The following is a 25,879-nucleotide window of genomic DNA, read 5'->3' as shown; positions in this document are numbered from 1 at the left end:
TTAAAGGGTCCAGGTACATCAGCTCCTGTGTTCACCTGCCCTTAGTTCAAGCCAACCCTATCCTTAGATTAAAAAGTCAAATTTCCTTCCTTCTCCCCTGGATTTAGAAATGGAAAATTTAGGAAATTGACTTAAATTGCTCTTTAGGCCAGTGTGTGTTTCTTCAAATTAAAAGCTGAATCCGGAATCAGAATAAACTGCATTCAACAATGTGCAGCAAATGATCATGGAGTACCTGGGCTGCATACCCCTGAGATAAGTGCAATAATTCCAGGGGTGCCAAATATTCAGTTCTCACACGTGTGCAAACAAACTATAAGTCCAATTTATGAATTTCTTTCTGTTCACATTGAAGATCAATTTTTCTCTCATGGTGAAATTAATTTACTTTTCATTGCCTCTGCAATTAAACCAGCATTACTGCTATGAGAGCAGGCTCCAATCCTGTATCATGACCCTCATAGGCAGAAACACATACAGTGTCCACCCCTCACCTCAGGAAGAATGCATTGCCCATGAAGTTAAATGCTAGGTTGCCTTTTGTTAACAAAAATGTGTAGCTCTTGGTAAATTCCACAATGGAGAACGCAAACCATGGGTGAAACACACACCAAGAGATATGTCCCAAGCTGGGGAATTGAAGAACATATGGGCAGAGTTTACACAGCGTAATTCTCATGAGAAGCAATCATGATTACTAAATAGTAACCAAAGCAGTGCAGCAGGGCTCTTCAGATTGCTTAAACATGGGGCGCCTGGGTGGCTCAGTCGGTTGAGTGTCCAACTTTGCTCAGGTCATGATCTCACAGCTCATGAGTTTGAGCCCCGCATCAGGCTCTGTGCTGACAGCTCGGAGCCTGGAGCCTGCTTCAGATTCTGCGTCTCCCTCTCTCTCTGCCCCTAACCCACTCGCATTCTGTCTCCATCTCTATCAAAAATAAACAAACACTTAAAAAAATTGCTTAAACATCATAGTTAAGGTTAAAGAAATTGATGCAGCAGTGGAATTAAGGTAAAAATATTTTCTCTTGCTAAAAGAGTACCCTTAGTTCTCAACATATATCACCACCATCGCACATGTAGTCAATTTAAAATGAAAAACAAATTTACAAATCACTTCTGGATACTTAAAAATAAACTCTAGGTTGCTTTTCTTTTTGGCAGCACCAGCCTTAAGCTCTGTGGCTTTGCAATATTTCAGAAACTTCAGGTACATTACAGTCTTCTGAGAAAGGCCCAGTACTTCAGAATTCTTGGAGTGGCTGTGGAGAAAGAATATTACTGGCAACAAATATTAAAGCAACATTTTAAGACCTATAAGAATACATTTAGATGTTCATAAATGTACACACATATTTAAGGATTCCAGCTGATATCCTAAATATTATTTCTGTGAACATATTCACATTTCTTTTTGGTTTAAGAAAAAAAAACGTACCTTATAGACAAATTATTTCAGCTGTAGATGGAAAAGTCCATGGCCACGCTTCCCTTTCCCAGTGTATATCAGGGGCCTATGTGGGTGTGTAGAGTTTTCTCTGGTCCCCAAAGAGCTTACCTGTGACATACCTTCTATATGCACAGGAAAACTGCTCTTCTTATTCAGGGGCTCTTTTGTTGGTGGAATTTGGAGAAACTGGGTTGCAACATCTTTTCTGGGAGAGGCCAAGCATACTTTTTCATTCTTGTGGCTTTGTGTGTTTAAACAATTTGAGGTGGTATAAAAGACTGAACCACGAGATTGCTCGCAGCATTCCAAGATTCCTGCTGCGCCACGCTGCAAACTGCAGACATTCTCCAGGCCTGCTGGCCTCGGCCTGAATGTGAAATTTTACCCACTAGAAAGCATCATTGGAGCTCCAGTCAAAAATTTTAAATAGCCCATTGATACTGATGCTTTTGTACTTTGGCTTCAAAAGCAATCATGACCAAACATTTTCAACTATGAGTTGATTACAGTAACGAAAACACCTTTTCAAAAAACATTTAATGAGGTAGCTGAGGTCGAATATCAAATCCACAGCATACACAAAAGTGCTTAATAAGTGCTCAGGCATTTTAAAATGTATTTTTAAATGCAATCTTGCTACAGTGCCTAATAAATGCTCTTCCCAATTCCTGAAGATGCATGCAAATGTTGCAAAGAGGCCCTTGCAGAGTGCTAACAGCAAGAGAACAAGAGGTTGAGAGCAAGTGAAGCTGGACAGGAGTAGAAAGGAAGGGCGCTCTGGGCATACAGCCTGGGTTGAAGTGGTTGGTCTCCCCATGGAACTTAAATATAGTCAGTGCCACCAAGAACAAACACTAAGTAGAACTCAGGGATATGATGGGCTGAGAAGGGGGTCTTGACTTGAGGTGGTAGGAGCCACAGCCTGGGACACTTTCACTGAAAGATTGAGGCAATGGTCAGAGCACCCCTTCTCTGTCTTCCAGGGCCCCTGGAACAACACTCAGGAGGGAGTCTGGACTCCTGCTGCTCTCACCATGACCACCCTGGATTCTGTTTGCTCACAGCCACAGGCTGCTTCCGGCTGAGAAGCTTTTAAAATGTTAACTTCAAATGACTTCCATGTGGAGTCTTGGAAAAAGGAAGGGTGGTGATACCAAGGCTGTCAGCATGGATTTTGTTACTGTTGCTGCAATATGAACATTCATGCTCACGGGCACACATGCACACTTGCCTGCACACAGGTGCACACATGAGTTGGTACGGGGCAGTCAAGCAGACTCCCCAAGCTCAGGCAGGGCAGAAGTTGGCTGAGTGAAGGGGCCTGGGGTGGGTTCATGGAGAAGAAGCCTGGATCCACCTTCGCCACCCTCCCTCTCCTGTCCTCCATGGGGGCAGTCAGTATTCCAGGGCACCCAGCAGAAATGCACTGAAGACAAGGGATGGAAAGGCAGGCACCAGATCACTCTGTTATTAGGTCTCCGTCGTATAGTTGCTGTAGGCCAGAGGAGGCAGGGTCTGAAAGCTGCTCCACCGCCTCGTACCAGGCTGGGACTCCACACGCCCTTGCTCTTTATATTTACCCAGAATGTTTTTGGCTTCTTCTGCATCCCGCAAAGGGCTCTCTCCATATTCTTCCTTCAGCCACTGTCGGTACTGGAGAAGTTAAAAAAACCAAAATGTCACACACACACCTGCATTCACATAGATTTTACCCATTACTTAACGGTACAGATTTTGCCACATATAAACAAGGAATAAATAGGCATTGGGTAATCATGGGTCTGTGGTTGGCCAGCCAGTGTCAAGCAAGAGAAATAACTGCTTCTTCCAGATTGTGGCCTGAGGACATGAAAGCAAGCCAAACCAAGAAAATGGTACTTGACCCAAAGGGAGATGAACAGAAGCTAATATTGGGTCTGCTGGTAAAAGATATGTTCTAAGCTGAGGACTTTAATGGGGATGCAGGTGGGGCATTCTTGGACTAGATGTCTTCTGTGGGCCTTTCTAACTCCAACCTCCATGATGTACAGAAAGATTGTGGCATCTTCCCAGGGGCTGCTGTTTACATCACCAAAGTCTCCTGAACATGGTTACCTGGTGGACTTCATGCTTCTCAAACTCCTGGAGCTGTCTCTGGAAGCCCAGGTTGGGGTTGGCACAGGACCTCCCTGCACGCACAGTGTGCAGGGCATCCTCCCAGCCAAAGTCGGTGACAGTCATGATGTATGCGATCACCAGAGTCACGCTCCTGGAGACGCCAGCCAGGCTGTAGGGCCAAAAGAACTCACATGGGCAAAGGGTTTCAGTCCAGATGTCTATCCTATGATTCACTGAGAGCAGGAGATTCTGTGGATCTCGTTTGAGAAAGTCATCCTGCCTTGGATTATGAGTGGACACCAAGCCAGTATGAAATTATTCAGAAACATATAAGCTTCTACTTTATTATACGCTTCTACTTTATTATACGCTAGAATCTCAGGCATTCAGTATCTGTGTTAGCCTCATTTTTTTGTTGATTTCCTACTGGCTATGGCTTTGGACACTTCAGTTTTATGATTTTCTATGTTTCCTAGCCCCTGTTCACATATTCCCCATTTCCCAGGACAGAAAAAAAAAAAACTAACCAAAGCACATCAAAGGAACTTGAAGGGTCTTGGATCTATGCAATAAATCTATTCATAAACTGCAGCAGTTTAGAAGACTTCATTTTTTTTAAGTCTGGTTTTCTTAGATAACTGAAAAACCCATTAAATACAGAAGCTCTTAGGAAATATTTATTCTTCTTGACATAACTAAGCAGAGTACAAGAGAGGACACATTCCATGTGCTCTGGGATGTATGGGTCAAGAACGGTTAATTATATCAGGCAGGCTGAGTAAGGGACCAATTTTAAATGCATATGCAAATTAAGGTGGTCACAGAAGGCTGTGCTGCATCAGATTTAGAGTGTTCTAGCAACGGTTTAATATGGGGAAGTTTAGAAAATTTCTCATTTTTAGAAAAGCCTATCTTCAGATTTATACAACCATATGAAATACAAATTCCTAGAATATCATATCTACACATATTCAAATGATGATGATGATGATAATAATAATAATAATAATAATAATAATAATAAAACAATGACTCTCAAGTAGTGGCTCTTTCTTAGGGTTTTATTTCAGAAATACTGAGAGCTTTTAAAAAAATACATCCTCTTGGGGTACAAACCTAGAGATTCTAATTCACCAGGAGCCATAGAAGCACAGGCACAAGATTTCAGAACTCCCCTTATATGGTCCCAACTGCACTCCTCAAAGTGCTTTTAATCAAATGCAGATTACCATTACAAAACCCACAATGTGTTACATGTCCTACTCTTTTTAAAAGTAAAAAAAGTAAATCACACTATTTCAAGAACTGCATAAAACTGCAGAATGCTGTTTTTTTCTAAAGCAATGAAATGATCTACTATCCCTGCTCTCCTATTATGGGTTACAGGTCCTTTGAACAGTTTAGTTTTCATTGATGGCTCTCCTGGATATCAAGCAATGGATCTCCTTGGTCAAGACAAGTTTATCACCAATCTCAGCAGCAACGCAGCCCAGGAGACATCACTTCACATTTCCAAAGAGCTTTCACTGCAACAGCAACTTCTTTGGGGAAACTCAAAGGACTGTTAAGCTTTTTAAAAATATCTATATTTTACAATATAATATTGTCTCTTTTTTTAAAAACTGTGTATAGTTGACATACAATGTTACATTAATTCCAGGTGATTCTACAAGTTTTACATTATGCCGTGCTCACCACAAGTGTAGCTCCTATCTGTCACCATTCAATGCTAATACCATTGACTATATTCCCTACGCTGTACCTTTTATACCCATGACTTATTCATTCCAAAACTGGAAACTTGTATCTCCTACTCCCCTTCACCCATTTTGCCCATCCTCCTACCTCCTCCCCTCCAGCAACCATCAGTTTGTTCTCTGTATTTACAGGTCTGGTTCTGCCTTTTGTTTGTTTTTTGTTTGTTCATTCATGTGTTTTGTTTTTTAGATTCCACATATAAGTAAAATCTTATGGTATTTGCTTCCTCTGACATATTTCACTTAGCATAATACCCTCTAGATCTATCCATGTTGCTGTAAATAGCAAGATCTTATCTTTTTCTGTGGCTGAAGAGTATTCAATATGGAGCCTCATTCAATATAAAGAGGGAAATGCTCAGCCTGCACTTTAATGAACAGCAGAGTTCCAGCTCTAGGATGTTGGCTACTGGTTCCTTTGACATATTAGTTATGTGATTAGTATGAATACTAGTGGTAACAAGCATTTCATAATATATATAATTGTCAAATCACTACATTGTACACCTGAAACTAATGTCAACTATATTTAAATTAAAAATAAAAAAATAAAATATGAGAGCCAACACTCACTGAGAGCTTACCATGTGCCAGGTACAGTGCTAAGAACTTTATGTACATTGTCCTTGGATTATGTACGTTTTAATAGCTTTCTCTGCAGTGTGTACGTACTCGTGTATGTATATACATATCCACACAAAGTATAGCTGAATGCGGTAGAGAGCTATATATAAACTATTTATTTCTAAGAATCTATTCAGATCTTTTCAAAGTACTAAGCTAAACATACATAAAAGCCCCAATCTGCATATGTAGAAGAAATGGTTATTTTGGTGTTACACTAATACAATGCTAAATACCCACATATGTGATCAAAACTCTCCAGAAAGAAATGGTGTTTTGGAAGGTCATTGAAGTTTCAGGGATGAGCCCACAAAATCTGTACCCTCCACAGGAGGCTGTTTTGAGGGAATGATAGACATAGGCTAGAAAAGAGTTTTCTGTTGTCCAGTAACCTTGACAGTCACTACAGAAATCCTACTGTGAAAATGAAAATAAAAAAAAACATAGGGTTCTCTGTCATCAAAAACTAATGATGACTAACAAATGGCAGGGGTCAGATGGGGTGTATGTTCAAGATTCAGATGGTAGACGAACTATTAAGAGCTGAAATAATTAATCACACACAGAAAAACACTTGACAGAAATCAGGTTGAGAAGAAATGCTAAGCTATTATTAATTAGGTAGAGGCATACATACCAGTGTACAAGACAACCCTCACCCCTGAGTCGGCACTCGTGAATGAATTTAATACTTTCTTTGAAATGTCTTGTCCTGTAGGGGGAGAAAAAAAGAGAGAAGTGACATCTCTCTACTTTACTCAACATATGATGAAAAGAAAAAATCCATCTGAGGTTTCTTGAAAAGGTCTCAGAGTCCCACAGCTTCAAAACCGTGGTCACATTGTCTGGGTCTGGAGCTGCCTCAGCTTTAGAACCTTTCATACACAATGCTGAGGCTTGGGAAGGGCTGCCCATCTTCTGGGATTTTTAGAATTTCTCTGCAAGGAATCCCTGAAACACACAGTTGCCGCTCACCAGTGTGTGTGTGTGTGTGTGTGTGTGTGTGTGTGTGTGTGTGTGTGTGGCGGGGGGCGGGGCTTCTGCCTATCCCATTGGTCATTGGTGCCCCTGAAGGCTCAGGACCATAGCAGTGACACCACACTGATGATCTGCACACCAGTTGTGCACATTCACAGATGTTCAGGTGAAGAAGGTGTCCTTATCATGCAGGCTTCCCAGTTTTAAAAGGTAGTTTACGGGGCGCCTGGGTGGCTCAGTCGGTTAAGCGGCCGACTTCGGCTCAGGTCATGATCTTGCGGTCCGTGAGTTCCAGCCCCGCGTCGGGCTCTGTGCTGACAGCTCAGAGCCTGGAGCCTATTTCAGATTCTGTGTCTCCCTCTCTCTGACCCTCCCCCGTTCATGCTCTGTCTCTCTGTGTCTCAAAAATAAATAAACATTAAAAAATAAATAAATAGGGGCGCCTGGGTGGCTTGGTGGGTTAAGTGTCTGACTTCGGCTCAGGTCATGATCTCACGGTCGGTGAGTTGGAGCCCCGCGTCGGGCTCCGTGCTGACAGCTCAGAGCCTGGGGCCTGTTTCGAATTCTGTGTCTCCCTCTCTCTCTGACCCTCCCCCGTTCATGCTCTGTCTCTCTCTGTCTCAAAAATAAATAAACGTTAAAAAATAAATAAATAAATAAATAAATAAATAAATAAATAAATAAATAAAAGGTAGTTTACTTCTGGGGCACCTGGGTGGCTCAGTCAGTTGAGCGTCTGACTTTGGCTCAGGTCATGATCTCATAGTTTGTGAGTTCAAGCCCCAAGTCGGGCTCCGTGCTGACAGCTCAAAGCCTGGAGCCTGCTTTGGATTCTATCTCCCTCTCTCTCTGCCCCTCCCTCACTCATGCTCTGTATCTCTGTCTCAAAAATAAAAATGAACATTAAAAAAAAGTAGTTTACTTCTGATGATTTGAAAAAGTTAATCATATTCTCCCATATTGGTCTCCCTTGACTTTGGTAGGTCCTGTCAGCATTTCACCAGAGAGCTGTGGGAAAATGGTAAGTGCAGCTTCAATCCCTGCTCAGTGGCTTACTGGCTGTGTGACCTTGGGAGAGTCACTTAGTTTCCCTCAACCTCACTTAAAAAGTGGAAATAATGTCTTACAGGGTGGAATGAGGTAATATATGCCAATATGCTTTGCAAACCATAAAGTCCTATATAATGATGAAACCATGATCCCTATTTCTTCTGATCCTTAGCTTTTTAAAAACCCTTTCTCCTACATATGTGTGTCAGCACCAACCACTTAGAGCACATTCTGGACTGCCTAGTGGGTTAACTATAAATATTCCAAGGGAACCTACAGAGTACATGCTTTTTGAGGTCTTCTACATTTGAATGACTTGTAAAGCAGTAAAACACCTGAAGTTGCCCATGGAATAAATTCATCTTCTTTTAAACACCAACTGAGTGCTGACTATTTCCCAAGAACTGTGCTGCAAGAGATTCAGAGAAGAATGAGATGTAGTTTCTAACCACATAAGCTAGGTCCATTGTTCTATGAAGGATGACAAGACAAATGAATGTAAAAAGATTGGCAAATTCAGGTGTGGCATAACAAACTCAGCCAGGTATCAAATGCAGAAGAAACTTAGCAACCTAAGTGTAGCTGCCCAGCTAGATTAAGACAGAGAAGCAATACAGGCAACTCAATGCACATGCATACTTGTACATATTCCACAACCCACCATAAGGCATGATGTTGCTAAACATGGAAGGTCCTAGGTGTCTAACCCAAGGGCTCCATATTCTTACCTAAAATTTCTAATTACCAGAATATTGAAAGACATGCTTTTGCTAACATTCCCAGGCACAAATGCTCCCAGACATAAACTTATAAAATGACTCAAGACATTGCAACTCTACTTGCAAACACTGCTTGGTATAAAGCAGGCAAGAAAAGATTCCTGCTGTAATTCCTGAAATTTGAAATGTCAACACTGAAACAGACCTCAGACAGGACCGTAAAGTAGAAGCCCATGGAAGCCAGGCAGTGTAGCAGAGTACACAGAAGGATGAAGGGATGCGGGCACTGTGATGTGACTGGCAGAATCCTGGCCCAAGGGCAAGGCACTGTAGGCAAGAGTGAAGGCTCGGTGCTGTTAGAGCTTCCCATCTCTCAAGCAAAAACAGTCTGCAGTGAAGTTTTCTGATTTTGAAGTATTAAAACTGTGGCAGACATCTTGAATCACTCTGATTTTGTTTGGGATGCTAGTTTGTCAGAATAGTCCATCCTACCTCTGACTCCAGCCATGGAGAACGAAAGAAAAGGTTGTGGGGTGAGGTGGGGACTTCTGGAAAAGTTTTCCCTTCCTGATGAAAGGGAAGCTATCTATCTCTGCCTCAGATTTCTGTTAGGAAACTAGAAGTGAGTGTCATGCTTACAGCTACATCAGCTGCTCTGTAACCATTGGTGATAAGCCCCTGGGGTGGAAAGGCAGCAAGGATACAAAGAGGGACCTCGGGGATGCCCTGGCCTGGGAGCAACCATCACCAGGTTTCTTGGTCAAGGCTTGAACTAAATTTCTTTATAACTTAAAACATTATCAATCAGACACTCTGCTACTTACAGCCAAATACAATCTACCCGGTATCAGCAACCAATTCAATAGTTTTAACAACACTGAGCCAACTCATCTGGCCTAGGAGCGGCTACAGGTTGCCCTTCTGCCATCTGCTTCATGGTTTGCGCAGTGCAGCCTGTCCTCCTCTGTAGGTCACTGCATGTGGCAGACACGCCAGAGGGTGGGGTGGGTCTGACTATAGATCCCAGGACCAGGACAGGCTGCCCAGAACCCAAGGCTCACCCCTGACTGCAGCCTGGCAGCTGAGGGGTGTGGCTAGAGGGCACACATATTTGTCCACTAGGTAGCCATGCTGGGATATCCAACAGTTCTGAGAGTCCTCTCCATGCCTGCAGCCCATGCTCATGCCTGTTTATGGGTCTCTTTCTAATCGTGCAGAGCTGCATCTGAGATAAGAGAGGCAGAGAAGAATACAGTAATCAGAAAAGGAAAAATAAATCTAGAAATGAATGACAGTTGCCAGTTTAGTGAAGAAGTCACAGACTGCCCCAGAACACACTGCAAAGCCCGAGTGCCATGAAAGTTAACTATGCCACTCTAAGTGGGTAGGACTTAGTGTTTTACGAGAACACGGTCAGTGCTATGGAGCTCATCAAGAACTTGCAAAATTCAAGTGACAACAAATGAATCCCTTTACTGAAACCTGAAAGTGGGAACAACTGCTTATATCTGGCTTTTATACCTGCATGTCCCAAACCACATGCATGATGAAACCTGGGTCTTAAATATTGTGGGGTGTATCTGGGTTCTAACGTCAGTTTTGCCTCTTCTCAGAATAAGAGTGTGGGGTGGAGTGGGGTCAACAGGGTAACATGCAGACCTGTCAGAGCCCAGAGAGAGCACATGAAAGAGCTGTGGGGACAAGGAAGTCATGAGGAGGTGCTCCTACTCTGCTCCCTGCCAGCCCTTTTCTCTTAGTTCTAACTGCATCAATCTTAAGCCTAAGACAAACCCACAAACAGCACCTGTCCACCACTGAGTTGGGGCAAGGGCTGAGGAACCCCACAGCAGGCATCTGTGAGAGAGAGGGTGGCTCACAGCCCAGCCTGGGAGTGTAATGATGCTAGTGAAGGGATGGCTTAAAGCCCCACCACAAAACTTGACTCATAAACACAATTAGGCAGGAGGCCACGCCAAGCAGACATTCCTAGAAATGCCTTTTCCAAGTAAAGCCAGGAGGCATGCGCATTGACTACTGCTTTGGTGTGTTGCAGGAGTGGGGGTTATTTCCAGGGAAGCTGATGACATAAGCTCTAGCACTGGTCATTAAACTCCCTCCTCCACAGCGGGAAATACCCGCGACTCTGGCCCTTGTTGCCCAATTCTCTGATGTGAAGCAGAAGCACATATCTCAAGCACCATCCCAACACAGACTGTTTCAATGAACACAGGTTCCCTATTCCTGCTCTTCATTTTGTACCTTCACTTGCATACCCACACATGGAGTAAGGTCTGTTGGAGGAAAGCCAGTGAGGCTCACTAACCTACATGTGTGTCACAAACTCATGTAACAGTGGTTGCTGCTGCCAATAATCTGAAGAGAACACCTTGGGTAGGGCAGAGGGGCAGGCCTTTGGTAGGCCCTCAGGGAGACATGTCCTCCATGAGCACTCAGCAAACAGCCCTGCAGCAGCCACTGTTGCCCTTCCTCCACTTCCTCAGTCTGTGCTGGCTGTCCTTCTTGAACAGCCTCCTCTCTCTCTCTGTCCAGAGGCCAAAAGCCAGGATCAGCCAGGTTTTCCTGACCTTCAGAGAGTACACAAAAAGACTGGTGGATGGGATCTAGCAAAACTACACCACATGATGATCATCTTTTGAGACTGAACAATGTGTGCTCACTCCAACACTGCAAGATTTTAAGGCTGTGATCCCCATTGTGGGATCTGAGGCAGCTCTGTCCTGCTGAAGACTCTGCTTATATGAGCAGGAGCTCAAGGGAGCTGGGCTCACTCCAAAGCCAGCAGTATCAGACTAGGCTGTATTGACAGCAAAGCCATGCGACCGAGGACACTTTTCCTTCCCACATATGTATATGTGTGTGTTCACACAGACACGTGTACATGTCTGTACATGTATGTTGTATATGAAAGCAAAAGAGGAAAAAAAAACAGGAAAGGCAAGCACTCTTAGATTTTTTTTTCCTGGAAAAGGAATACTTAAAAAGATAAAGCAAAAAGTAAATGGGTGGAATGTTCTATCTGAGTGAGCCGGTGCTCTGGAAGGTGAGCTCAGATAGGAGAGCTGTTTCCTCCTGGGGCAGAATCCATGTAGGCCCCCTCAGCTGGAACACTCTCACCCCACCCAGAAGCAAGCAGGAAGGAACATTCTCCACCAGTACAGACACTGGCAGAGGTGCTCTATTAGTGCACAGCATTTAACACATACAACTAACTCATATTTACATCAATGATTCCCCAACTTTTATATTTCCTGCACTTAAACATTTTTTTAATGGGGGGGGGAATTTTATCATGCTTTTCATTTTGCTACATAAGGTCATTTTAAAAACAAAACAAAAACCTCTCTACCATCTACTATACCATCATTTCACAAAGAATAATTGAACACTAGAAAAACTAGGAGAAGAAAGTTTAAGACTAAAATACAGTTAAGTTCAATAAGTGAAGTCTTATAAAAAAACTCAATATCCATTTTCTGTGTATTTCTCATTCCTATGGGCTGCAAAGTCCTCAGGAGTCATGTGTGAGCATGTGTGTGTGTGTATGTGTGTGTGCACATGTATGCTCAAGTATGTATGCATCTGTCTGGAAACAGAACCACAGCACTCCAAGGGCCCACCTAGCTTTGATTTTGCAAAACTTATTTTTAATAATTAAAACAAAGAAAAACTATAAGAGGACGAAAGAGTTGGACGTACAGAAGACATCAGCTAAATTAAAGAAAACATACACAAAAAGGGAGGTAGAATAAGGCAAGGAAGTTTTACTGGTACTTTAAATATAAGCTTTCTGTATTGCTAATTACCTCTTCTCCCCACAAAAACCTCAAGAAAGTTAGAGACCTGCTCGATACTCAAACCACTGAATGTCACAAAAGTTCTACTGCAATGATGCAATGCCACCAACTCCACAGCACAGACCAAACTCTCCTGTACTTGACATTAGAAGATTTAAAAAAAGTATTCCCTTAACAATATCTAAATAAAAAAATACCAATTTAATAAATATTAAAATAAGAATGAATAAATGATCTACTATATATCCAATAATTCACTCTCGAAATACATTAATACTCCTTACTTGGATAGCAAATATAATCTTATTTCTGGAATTGCTTACAGTTCATAAAAAATACTTTCACTTATCTAACCTAATACTACAAGAATTGTGTGAAATAGGTATTTTACAGATGAGAAGTGAGGTTAAAGTGACTTGCATAAGAAAATACACAGAGAAAGCAAAAGCAAGTATTTCTAAAAGCCTCAATTCACCACCCACCCCACATCAGCCACTCAGAGATCATGTAGTGTATGCATGTGATATAAGCTCTAGGATGCCTCTAATTGTGACAAATCATGCAAAACACCCCAGCCTTGGTCTGTGGGGGTATTACAACTATGAGAACTTGAACTTTCACATTTCCTGACTTTGAAAGGCAAGGTGGTTAGGGAACTGAGGTAAAATTTTAATGTGTTAATGTTATCTTAACCAGGTTTCTGCATTTTAAGTTCCTGGAAGATCAGAGGGGGAGTTTGTGAGGATTAAAGCCAAGACAGAAAATTGACCTTTCTGGGCAGCTTACAACCACTGAATGCCAAGTGAAAGCAGTTAGTTTCAAAAGGTCACAAACCTCTTACTAAGCATAATTAGCAAGAAGAATTCCTGTTGGTATAGGGGTTTGTGGGGTAATATTTAACATATAAAACTTTAAATTACATCTAAAGCTAAACAATTTAAAAAATCTGTAGGTTCAAAACAGTAAGCGATACAGTTTTCTAGAATTTATTTTGTCATTAAATATAAGACTTTTCAGGCATCAGTAATTAAAAGTGGCTAGACTAAAGAACTACTAGTTATAATTGTCTGAGTTAGCCAGAGCATATTTTCCAAGTGATGGACATGATTTCTCTTGCTTTTGTTAACCAGAGTATTTATCTCCTATTTGCATTGGTTGAGGGTACAGAAAGTGAAGGTTCACTGTCAGCTATATGTTCCTAATATTTGGTGACCACAGGCTACCTGAAGTGAACAGGCCACATAAAAAGTCAAGTATTCCATTTGCCAATGGTTAATAGTCTAATTATACCATGAAAGCATGCTTGCTGTTAAAACGTATGTTATGCTTCCAAAGAAACATTTGTAACACGGAAAGAGAAACTCCAGCTATTTCATAGGCTGTCTCTTAACATACACAGTAAACTCAAATTACAAACTTAACTCCACAATTGCCATGTAACTTCAGTAGAGCAAGAAATATTTATAAACTCATGGACATTGATGTGCCCGAAGTCTTACTTATGCATAAGATTTGCAATTACTAATGGATTAAAAATAAAAGTTTTCCCAAAGAATCACATAAATGCCTATGAACATAACTTTTAACAGGCGAGTGCCAGCTTTTCTGCCTTTCGATGAGTTATGGCCTTAACTTTCTTTTCCAATTGAAACAGAGGTTGTACAGCTGTAGGACTTCCCTCAACATAGCAGCAATGGCACGTCCTCTTGAAGTTACTCTGTCATTAGCCCCAAACATGGATGCTATGGTAACTACCTATTGAAACCTGGTGTCCCACCCTACACTTTCACCAAGATGTAAGGAAAGAGTTAAAAAGGCAAATCACACAGCTTAACAAGACCTCTGCACATATTTGGGACAGGAGAGAACAAATTCAAATCTTACAGGTTAGTCCTTTGGACCCAAGGTAACTGTGTTTGGGCTGGTTTTGCCAGAAGACCGGAACTGACCCATGAGACCCTGGAACTTGGAGAAGGTGCTGCTACATTTTCTGTCACTCTGGTCTTTCCATGTAAGCGTATCTTCCAAATCTCCCACTAAAGTGGGTCTCCTGAACACCAAAACTTGTTATTTCAACTATCTTCTTTTATAACTCTCAAGATATATGAATACACTTTTAAGAGAGTAAAAGTGTATTCTTATTCTCAAAAGTGCTTAGAGTTCATAGAGAACACTTTCATACATGTGATCTGATCTCCAAAAATCCTCAAGGCAGGTATTTTTTACATGAGGGAACTGAAGTTCAGATGGGTTTAAATGACTTGCCCAAGGTAGATACAACTAGTTTTAAATTTAAGATATCTAACATCAAGGTCTACTGCTTACTTGTCTATATAGTGCAGGACTGCTCAATGCTCAATCTTCGTTTGGTAAGTCAGTTATTGTCCTGGACATCAAGCACAATGCTTGGCTCCTAGCAAAGCTGAAATGTCCTGAGGGCAATCAAGTAGGTGGCCACCTTACCTCACAACAAATGCCCAGGATGTGTTATAATCTGATTCCTCCAAAGAGTCATATTGCCAATCAGGTATTGACAAGTTCAGCAGTATATTAGAATCTCAGTTTGAGATAAGAACAAAGCAACCATTTTAAAAATAGCCACCAAAACATGGGCAGAAGATTGCTGTGGTCTCCAGAGAAAGGCAGTGGCTCACTTCCTTCCGTATACACCATGCCCTTCCAACCACTTCTGTTTCTTGACACGACTAGTAACCAAGGAAGTTCTCTGGTGCTTCTTCTCCTCCTAGACCCAAGCTACTACTGTTTTCCTAGTGATCCTAGTAAAATCTTTCCTCTGTCATCCTCAGCCTTAAAGACTGACTTTTTCTGTGAAATATGGAGAGTTAGTGTAAAAAAAAAAAGGCCTTATGCAGAACATATTTGTCCCTGCTTCAAATATACCCTTGCCCTTTTCTCATCTAATCATATGCCACCTATCCCCTGTCCTATACCACCCCCCACCCTTCCCTACATCAATCCATCTGACTCTAGCCCCATTTTTTTTTTCAAACAGGTAGATCTCACAAAATTATTGTGTAACCTGGGATTTCACTGCTCTCTAGCAATCAAAAATCAAGATTTGCGAATGTTCCAGTATTTGATAGCTTTCAGAGAAGATGAACAATTGGGATACTAAACATAAGATTATATGGTCTGTAATTCCAATATGCAGGATTTGTAGGCAATAGAGCTTAAGAATCACGAAGGATGAATCCCAACAAGCCTGTGGGCTCCCAAATTCACAAACATCACCATAGCTTGTAACTTTCCAGATAAGATGCAGTAACCTGTAATTCTAGCATGGTTGCGTTTGACCTGCAATGTAAGCACAAGGCCAGCCTTGGAAGCAGGGGCTGGTATCTACTGGAGGCAATGAGTGGTTAAGTACTTTATTTCTGCCCCAGTGTCTGAGCCTGCAAGGTTCAAATCCATGCTTCAGTAAAATTTTACTCCATATCATGGTCTTCTTTAAGTTTATTTATTTATTTTGAGAGTGAGAAAGAGAGAGAGAAAGAGAGAGAGAGAGAGAGAGAGAGAGAGAGGGAGGGAGGGAGGGAGGCAGATGGGGCATAGAGAGAGAGAGGGTGCATGAGAATCCCAAGCAGGCTCTGCTTGGGACTCAATCTCACAAACCATGAGACAATGACCTGAGCCAAAACCAAGAGTCAGATATTTAACTGACTGAGCCACCCAGGTGCCCCTCTTTTTTACTCTTTTTAATTTGACTCCTAGAAAATTTAACATTACCTGCACAGCTTACATTTGTGGTCCACATTCTATTTCTATTGCACAGTGCTGCTTTTAGACAAAACCCAATAGCTTCCTTAAGGGTTTACTTCTACAGAAGAGATGAACATGCTCAAGGTTTGGTTTAAGGCATCCTTTTTAAAAATTAGGCTCTTATAGACATCCCATCAGTGTTGTGTAGTTGAAGGACTGGCAAACAAGAAGCGTGCCTCCAGCTGCAGCTCTGCCTAACTTGGCAGCACAGACCTCCTATGGGCCTTGTTACCTCCCCTGCAGGGCAGCAGCTGCGCAAGGCATGAAGCATCCCATTGGCTCCAACGATTTCACAGTCCTTTACTTTACTGTCCTTTATTTGTTTTTAATATCTCCAAAAAATATAGGAAAAAACCAACTTACAGGTTTTGAGATGGCGAATCCGCTGCTGGAATGCACAGGTATTTAACTCCCTGTAGAATGATATAAAAAATTTAAGTAAAAAGACGATACTTAGTGGAGAAAAATATTTAAAGGAACTATTTACTCAGGTCAAAAAATAAAAAGTAAAAAGGAGAAGTTTTTCACTCATCTTTTGTTGCCAAGGAACCAGGGAAAAACTCTTTAATTAAGGTTCCTGGTTATTTTCCGTGACCATACATACAAATATTTATGCTCTAGTTTGCAAACAGCTTGTAGGTTTAGACAGGGTTTATCAAAAAAGTGAAATAATTGAGGGCTTCCCAGTAAGTGTCAACAAGTTTCAAAACTATGATTTCAAATGCTTGTTTACATATTTAGCATTTTTAAAATCTATTTCGTTTAAGATCTTGAGTGGCCAAAAAAGAAGCACTGTTAGCAAAAACTTTAACATGCTAAGTAAAAATTGTAATGTTATGTTACAGAGTTTTCTATATCATATTTTAGTAATCAGAGAGTTACAATTTCACTGATGCATTAGTAGGAACTTTACACATGCAAAATATTTCGATATATTTTGCTTGCTTTTCAAAAGAGTAAAAGTTTATGTACCAAACTAATACATTTTTTAAAAAGAATGGCCCCTGGGGTGCTTGGGTGGCTCAGTTGTAAATGTCCAACTTTAGCTCAGGTCATGATCTTGCAGTCTGTGAGTTTGAGCCCCACGTTGGGCTCTGTGCTGACAGCTCAGAGTCTGGAGACTGCCTTGGATTCTGTGTCCCCACCTCTCTCTGCCCCTCCCCCACTCATGCTCTATCTGGCTCTGTCTCTCAAAAATGAATAAATGTTAAAAAAAATTAAAAAAAAAGAAAAGAATGGCCCAATTTGAAAAAAACAAAAACTTCACATAGGTCTCCATAAAAATCTATTAAAAATGTCTGTGTGACCCAAAAAATAATCCAGTGAAGAAATGGGCAGAAAACATGAATAGACACTTCTCTAAAGAAGATATCCAGATGGCCAACAGGCACATGAAAAGATGCTCAACATTGCTCCTCATCAGGGAAATACAAATCAAAACCACACTCAGATATCACTTCATGCCATTCAGAGTGGCCAAAATGAACAAATCAGGAGACTATAGATGCTGGAGAGGATGTGGAGAAACAGGAACCCTCTTGCACTGTTGATGGGAATGCAAACTGGTGCAGCCACTCTGGAAAACAGTGTGGAGGTTCCTCAAAAAATTAAAAGTGGACCTACCCTATGACCCAGCAGTAGCACTGCTAGTAATTTACCCAAGGGATACAGGAATACTGATGCATAGGGGCACTTGTACCCCAATGTTTATAGCAGCACTCTCAACAATAGCCAAATTATGGAAAGAGCCTAAAAATGTCCATCAACTGATGAATGGATAAAGAAATTGTGGTTTATCTACACAATGGAGTACTACATGGCAATGAGAAAGAATGAAATATGGCCCTTTGTAGCAACGTGGATGGAACTAGAGAGTGTGATGCTAAGTGAAATAAGCCATACAGAGAAAGACAGATACCATATGTTTTCACTCTTATGTGGATCCTGAGAAACTTAACAGAAACCCATGGGGAAGGGAAGGAAAAAAAAAAAAAAGAGGTTAGAGTTGGAGAGAGAGCCAAAGCATAAGAGACTCTTAAAAACTGAGAACAATCTGAGGGTTGATGGGTGGTGGGAGGGAGGGGAGGGTAGGTGATGGGCATTGAAGAGGGCATCTTTTGGGATGAGCACTGGGTGTTGTATGGAAACTAATTTGACAATAAATTTCATATATTAAAAAAAATAAAAATAATGAGGAAGAGGGAAAGTCTATCTTTAGTGTGAAATAAAGATCTGAAATGGATTATATGAGTAAAAAAAATGTGTAAATTCATGCTACAAAAACTCAAGCTAAATTTGTTTTATTAAAAACCTAGTTGTTTCTTCTTCAGGGGGATTTATACTTCCAAAGGTCTTCAATGTCAAGTAAAAGTACAAAATCTAGAAATCTCAGCAACTTCTTCAAAAGAATATGGCTCTGTGAGGACTTAAATGAATGATTTGTAAACCCTTCCTCCTTTGATAGCCTAATCTGATGGGATCTTGCCATGTCAAGGATAATAAATAGGAGAAGAAACACATCAAACACTAGAAAAATAACCAACCTAAGAGAGTAAATGAAGGAGAAATATGTAGAATCATGATATAGACTACCAAAAGTCCCTCAGCAAATAAAGCCATAAAGGAACTTGTCTTCTAGAGTTGCATTTTTTTTTGCAGTTGATCATAAAATTTTACTGTTAATTCATATTATGAGGCATTTCTGTGTTGTATTTGCTAATGTAGTCTTATAAGGAACATCTAAATTTGCGGCCGCCCCAAACCCTTCCAGACTTCCACATTTCAATACTTCCCAACATTGTGAATCCCACTATTCCAATACAGAATCCACATAAATTATGTTTCTCAATCTCCTTTGCTATTAGGGTGTAGACTCTGGATTTAGTTGCATCACCTGACACACCTACTTGAAGTGGATTTGGAAACAGGACATGGGAAGAATTAGATGGGTAAAGAGCACCTGCTTGGCAGGTGCAGGTGGCAGCAGAGGCAGGTGGTACTGGGGGTGGGCGGGGAGACGTGGCAGCAGATCTTACTGTGTGATGTGGTCTGAGTGTTGTTCCTTTAACTTCAGCTGAAAGCCTGTTTCTCCAGCTCTTCTGAGGAGACCATAAGCTCTCAACAACTTCTTAATAAACCCCTTCCTGCTTAAACTGGCTCAGAGTAGAATCAGCTGTCTGTAACTAAGACCTGAGCCCTAAAATTCCCCTCCCTGTCTCCCACTATTATGAGAAGTCAGAAAAACCTTTTTTTCCTGTTTAATTCATATACACACTCCTGTTTTTCCAGCTTTGAGTCAATCATTACATCTTCCAACAAAGACTCTTAAGATGAGTTTTACCACTGTTAATACATATGAGAACACTTCAGCATGAGACCAAACACACTCAAACATGTCAAGGGTAAAGTTTAAGGATCAGCGCTAGAAGATAGTGAAGCAGCAGTTTCTCCCTCATTTAACTTTTGCTTTGTTATCCCTAATTGCCTCCTTTTGTCTCTATCCTCATTTTTCCCTGGACTCTGGGCACTGTGCTCTGCTGGAAATATTAAGGCAGTTGTTTGAAGTTCTAAAGCACCTCCAAACCCAAAGAGGTATTAAAGAAGTGATTTAAAAGGAAAAAATGGAAAAGGAAATGATACTGTAAAAATAAGTGATTTCACTCCTTCCCTCCATCAAGGTCAAACAAGCTTATTAGTATAGATACACATGCTGGTCATTTCATACACCCGTCATTGAAATGACTCATTTACTTTTTTCTTTTACTCTTAAGTGAGAGTTGGCCATGGATCGGGCCCAGAAGCTTATGAAATTCTTTCCTCCCACACACTTCTTCCAACCTCTTTCAGACCAATACTTCCAGAGGGATGTGAAGGATTTTCAGGTTTCCATGCTCCCTTCCACTGTGATTGTCATAGCCTGAGTACCTTCAATCAATCAAGGATGCTGAGGTGGATTCCTTCTAACATAAGATATAAAAATGCCTGTCACACATGCTGACAGCCACTTAATTCTAACAGAATCTAAAATCAGCCCAGCCCATATGATGGGAGGAAAGAAAAAAAAATAAAGAGAATGGACAGAAGAGGAGGTTAAATAGGTCTTAGCTTATTAAAAGCATTTACTATAAATGCCAACATCAGTGTGACTGGAAAGTACTTCACTTCCTTTAGGTGTTCCGTGAGTGGGGTCACATTCCCCTTTTTGGTGCCTAATGCAAAAAAGAAAAGGATACTGGCCCTATAAAGCAGGAGAAAACTGCACGAAGATGGCAAAGGATATCCTTCCCTCCATGCCCACAGATGATGAGGAGGTGACTTTCAGCCATGCTAGGCCCCTCACCCTCACTAACTGGGATGGGCATGTGGCAGCTACAGCTTCCCATCTGTGAAGCTCTAAGGAGGAACAAAGTAGCTCTCAGCCACAAGTTTGGGGATCCCCTACTCTTAAGGAAGGACAGAAAAAATATAAAACACAAGATCATATTCTCTCAAAAACAGAACAATAACCTACCTTGGCACATAGTAAACACTCACTAAATATCTGTTGAACAAGGTGAAAATCAATTAACATGAAAATCATACTATAAGAATACTACAAGTGAGAAAAATATTGTAAAGTGACCGTGCCTTAACCTGGTGACCACTAAAACAAGGGAGCTGAACTTTTAGCTATGCCATGGAAGGGCATGCTCCCTGCACAAGCTCCAGACATCAGTCTCCTGCCTGTCCACACAGTGAACAAACTATGCAAATACTATAAAGAAAGGAGTCAAAACTGTCAAAAAGGTTCAGCTGCTCACCACCCAAGAACATCTATTTATCTTGGCTTAGTCATTAACAAAGCACGAAAAGTGTCTCTCTTAGAGGCCACAGACTGCAGAACATGAAGTACCTGAAAAAAGCCTTCAGATGCCTGCACATGTGTACAATTCATGGCAGTTAATTACTAATTCAGAAAGCAGCAAGAGTGCTGACACCATTAAGGAACTCAGTGCTACAAGAAGGCTGGATAGACTTAAAATTATCCTAGTATTAATAGAACCCCCGCGAAAGACCATTCTCTAATGTTGAGGTCAGACAGAGAAAAGGGGCACGATGTGTTTAGATAAATTATGGAAAGCATAGCAAACAAAACAAAGTAATAAAAATCTTCTTCTAGAACAAAATTCTAGAACAATCTGAAAAATTCATAAGTAATAAAAATAACACAGAGGGGACGTGGGTGGGAGGATGGGTAAAATAGGAGAAGTGGATTAAAAGTACATTTATGATGAGCACTGAGTAATGTGTATAGAATTCTTGAATCACTATATTATATACCTAAAACTAATATGACACTGTATGTTAACTATAAAGGAATAAAAAAAATAACAGTAATGTTTTCATTAGTATAGCACTTACTGTGTGATATTTACTCCTACTCCTACATATTACCTCTAAAGCTAAAAGAAAAATAAATAAAACTGAAATTTATTATCTTTGAAATAAAATTATTAAATAAATAAAAATTCAGTATTTTCCATAATGTTTTAAAAAAGTGATTGGTGGAAAGCCAATTACCATTAAACTTTTATGAAGTTACTAAGCATCAAGTTGCAGATTTTCAAGTTAGGTACCTGGCCCAAGAATACAAAAACAGTTCAGTTAAGGGAAAGGGGCTCAGTATATGCTTTAAGACTGTCATGATGTCTAGGACGTACAAAGAAAGAGCAGATAATTTCTTTTGACTACATGGCATTTTGAATGGCTTAACACATCCTGCAAATGCTATTAATACTGATAAGATGGGGACTAGAGGGAGGAAGAATGCAAAGAATTAAGAAAAATCCTCATATTTACACTGACCACATACATACTGAATATTCATAACAAGCAACACATCAATTAATATTAAATAGTATGGAAAAAAACATTAGGAAAATACAGGAAAGAGGTTACATTTCAATGGGATCATCCAAAGAAAGCTTTTTGGGTAAAGCTTTTGTGTTAGGTTTTGAAAGACACCGTAGACATCAATTGACTGAAAAGAAAGTTTAGAAAGTATTCCAGAATATGCTTTTTGAGCAAAGTTTAAAGCTTTCTAAGTCCATATTCTCAAAAGTTCTAATATTTTTCTGTTTTCTGTTTCAACAAGCATAGTAACCACCAAAAGTAAGGTTTTTGCCTTTCTTTGGGGCTGAAACTAAAGATTACACTTAAAACGATACATAGACAAGTACTTGGAAAGCAGGGCCAAGATTCTGATTTCAGGACTAGTAAGAGATCAAACTCTCGCTTGTTTCAAGTACAATTTCTAAAATTCACTGTTCTTTTGTTTCTGAAACATATGAGGCTTTTGAAGAACCTAGCTGACATTCTACTTTTCTAAAGAAAGATCAAGCCCTTCAGAATCTGTTCTCTCTTTCCCAGGAAAACTAATAAAAACCAGTTATAGAATATAACTATTTTCTGTAAGGACTTATTCACAAACTGGAAACATAATAGGAAATGAAGTTCACTAAGGGGCCAGAATCAGGAAATCCATGTGATGGAAAAGTTATTTTAGCTGCTAATAAAAATGACCTTATTAGAAACCGTGGTTTCTTATCTTATCCCATCCAAATACTAGTAGCAATATGGAGTTGTCCTCTGAAGGAGATGACTGTTTTTTTCTTTGACAATCACATTTACAAGATATCAGGGTGGCACACTGATATCGGACTCTGTAATTCTTACACACAGAACTCTATTAACACTGATCATCTAACCCCCATGACTGAATTGAGCAAAATAAGTTGGGGGCCCTATTAAGACCTAATTTCAGGGGCGCCTGGGTGGCGCAGTCGGCTAAGTGTCCGACTTCAGCCAGGTCACGATCTCGCGGTCCGTGAGTTCGAGCCCCGCGTCAGGCTCTGGGCTGATGGCTCGGAGCCTGGAGCCTGTTTCCGATTCTGTGTCTCCCTCTCTCTCTGCCCCTCCCCCGTTCATGCTCTGTCTCTCTCTGTCCCAAAAAAATAAATAAAAAACGTTGAAAAAAAAATTAAAAAAAAAAATTAAGACCTAATTTCACCCAATTATCAAAAAATCTGACTCCAAAAAAGAAACAAAATTTTAAAAGATTTAAGTTTAGATTGTACCACACCTGATCAGAAGAGCACAGTTTGTACACCACTGTGAAAAACAAAGGTCTCTCCCACTCGAGAAAGTCACATTCTGCTTTTTTTTTATTGTAGTAAAATATACATAAAATTTACCATTTTAACCATTTTAAATGGTTCAGTGGCATCATGTATATTCACATTCTCATCACCACCATCCATCTCTAGAACTTTTTATCTTCCCAAATGGAAACTCTATGTCTATTAAACACTAACTCCCCATTAACCCTTCCCCCAGTCCTTGGTAGCTCCCACTCTCTTTCTGTCTCTATGAATTTGACTGCTTCTGCACTTTCATATAAACCTAAAGTAAACTCTGAAAAAATTAGTCTAGCCACACTAGGAAGGTCACAGACTCAAGAGATGGCAATTGCTGACTTGAAATTGTTTTCAGATGCACACAGGTTTGACAACCTTATTCTCCTTTATAAAGCCACCTCTTCACAGAGTGTCTCACTCGAGAGAAAGCATATGAAGATTTTCATCTAGTTTGTGTACGTGGATGCCAAACCCAGTAGCTGGCACACACATTTTGAATATTATTTCTCCTCAATTTAATAATTTTCACATGGCCAATAGCATTTTAAGGGCAAAAAGTAGAATACAAAATTATATCCACAGAAAGATTACATATGGAAAAACTTATGTATGTCTGTGGACTAAGAACTGGAAGTCGGCATAAAAAAACATGAACAGATAAGGTCCGGGGATGAGATTCTCAGCCATTTCTCTTTTTGTTTGTACCATAACCAAAATCTCATAGGAATTACTGTAGAAAATCACCACAGAAAATAAATGCAATCCTTTTGTTGTGCTATATAATAAATGTTTTGAGTCTAGATTCTAAACTGAAGATGCATTTTCTTCAGGCACCCATTTGCCACTGATTCTTCCTGCACCAGCTAAATTTAGGAAACACTACTACAAATAACAACTTCCAAGAACTCTGTGGTACTTGATGGGGTGGGGAGGGGTGGGAAGGTCAGAGTGGAGAAACAAGATTTAGCCCTTGGTTTGATTTTGTGAGAAAAAATGCAAATGAGAAACCTCCAACACCTGTTGGCTTCTTTCAGGTTAGTCAAAAAACGACATACATCTGACTCGTCAGATCAACCGATGAGGACCCAAATGCTTATTTTTGCTCGAGCTATTTCAATGAAGGCTAAAGTGGGCATAGTCAGCACATCACACATAGTGAGCCAACATGGGTGGGTTATGGGAAGGTAGTGAGGGAGATTCATGCCAGCTCTAACCCACCACTGAAAGCCGTTTTCTGTGATTTCAGTTGTGTCTGAGCACTGCTGATGTACCCAGTGTGACTCATGAAAACTCTCCAAACCAAGTAATTCTGCAGTATTACTTAACGAATGTTAATGATAAATGACCATATCAAAAAATTACCATGATTGAAAATGGATGCTTGTAAATCAGGAGAAATCAGCAGTAGATATTTTAGGAGCATTCTCTAATACCACTTGTAAAAGATACAAAGATAAATTTTTATCCGATCATATACCTCAGCTGCTAAAACACATTCAGTGGCTCCTTATTATATCTGCAAAGTAAAGAAGATCCACTTCAAAATCCTTCAGTACTTCTCTACAACTTACCTCCTAAGCTCACCTCCCCCAGCTCACCAAACTCCAGGTATCTGGGCTGCTTGAGAGTCTCTCCAAATGTTCTGTACTTTCCTGCCCACTTCTCCCCAGGCTTCCTTCTTCTCTCCAGTATTTTTTTTTTTCATATCTGGAATACCCTTCTCTTTCAGGACTCCTCCCAGGGGTACTTCCTTAGTGGAACCTCCCCTGATGTAACCTACCAGCCGCATGCCCAGAACCTTCCCTGACATCATCTCCCTCCACCTCAGGCTGACTCCACCTCCCTGTTCCAAGTGCCCCGACAACACACAACATGGCTGGCACACAGGCATCAAGACCACAGAATAGAGGACCGTAACTGTCTTATGAATGGTCTCTCCCAATAGATCCTAAACTCTTTAAATGCCTAACCCTATCTTAGTCATCTTTCTTTCGGTATCCCAGTACCCTTCTCTTCAAAGACCATCAATAATGGTTGCTAAGTGAAGGAAGAAATGCATGGGAAAGAAGATCCATTTTTACAATTTTAATTCTAAAATAAGTCAGAGAAAGACAGATATCATATGTTTTCACTCATATGTGGATCTTGAGAAACTTAACAGAAGACCATGGGGAAGGGAAGGGGAAAAAAATCAGTTACAAACAGAGAGGGAGGGAAGCAAACCATAATAGACTCTTAAATACAGAGAACAAACTAAGGGTTGATGGGTGGTGGGGGAGAGGGGAAAGTGGGTGATGGGCATTGAGGAGGGCACTTGTTGGGATGAGTACTGGGTGTTGTATGTAAGCCAATTTGACAATAAATTATATTTAAAAAATTACTAGAATGGCCCATATATGTCCTTGAGCACTGCCCTAGGCTGGCCAGAGGCACT

The 25,879-nt window shown here is 40.6% G+C and overlaps 1 protein-coding gene across 3 annotated transcripts in view; it reads right to left on the bottom strand.

Moving 5' to 3' along the window:
- Positions 1–890: 890 nt before the first annotated feature.
- The window catches only part of DUSP22 (dual specificity phosphatase 22), a 62,812-nt gene continuing 37,823 nt past the window's right edge, over positions 891–25,879 (bottom strand). The window contains exons 4-8 of one of the 3 annotated variants that reach the window (XM_047102830.1): positions 16,634–16,683; positions 6,566–6,640; positions 3,545–3,716; positions 3,031–3,103; positions 891–1,262 (exon numbers count right to left, since the gene is read on the bottom strand). In XM_047102830.1, the coding sequence (XP_046958786.1) occupies positions 1,216–1,262; positions 3,031–3,103; positions 3,545–3,716; positions 6,566–6,640; positions 16,634–16,683 (417 nt within the window). In that variant the 3' untranslated portion in view covers positions 891–1,215. Of the gene's footprint in view, positions 3,104–3,544; positions 3,717–6,565; positions 6,641–16,633; positions 16,684–25,879 lie in introns of all 3 variants that reach the window. The other 2 variants (XM_047102829.1, XM_047102831.1) reach the window with 2 other exon arrangements.

The sequence above is a fragment of the Lynx rufus genome, unplaced genomic scaffold, assembly GCF_022079265.1.
Source record: "Lynx rufus isolate CCGP_SWC_20201006 ecotype Redwood Valley unplaced genomic scaffold, mLynRuf1.p SCAF_6, whole genome shotgun sequence".
Taxonomy (NCBI): Eukaryota; Metazoa; Chordata; class Mammalia; order Carnivora; family Felidae; genus Lynx; species Lynx rufus.
This window is presented reverse-complemented; position numbering and strand designations above follow the sequence as displayed.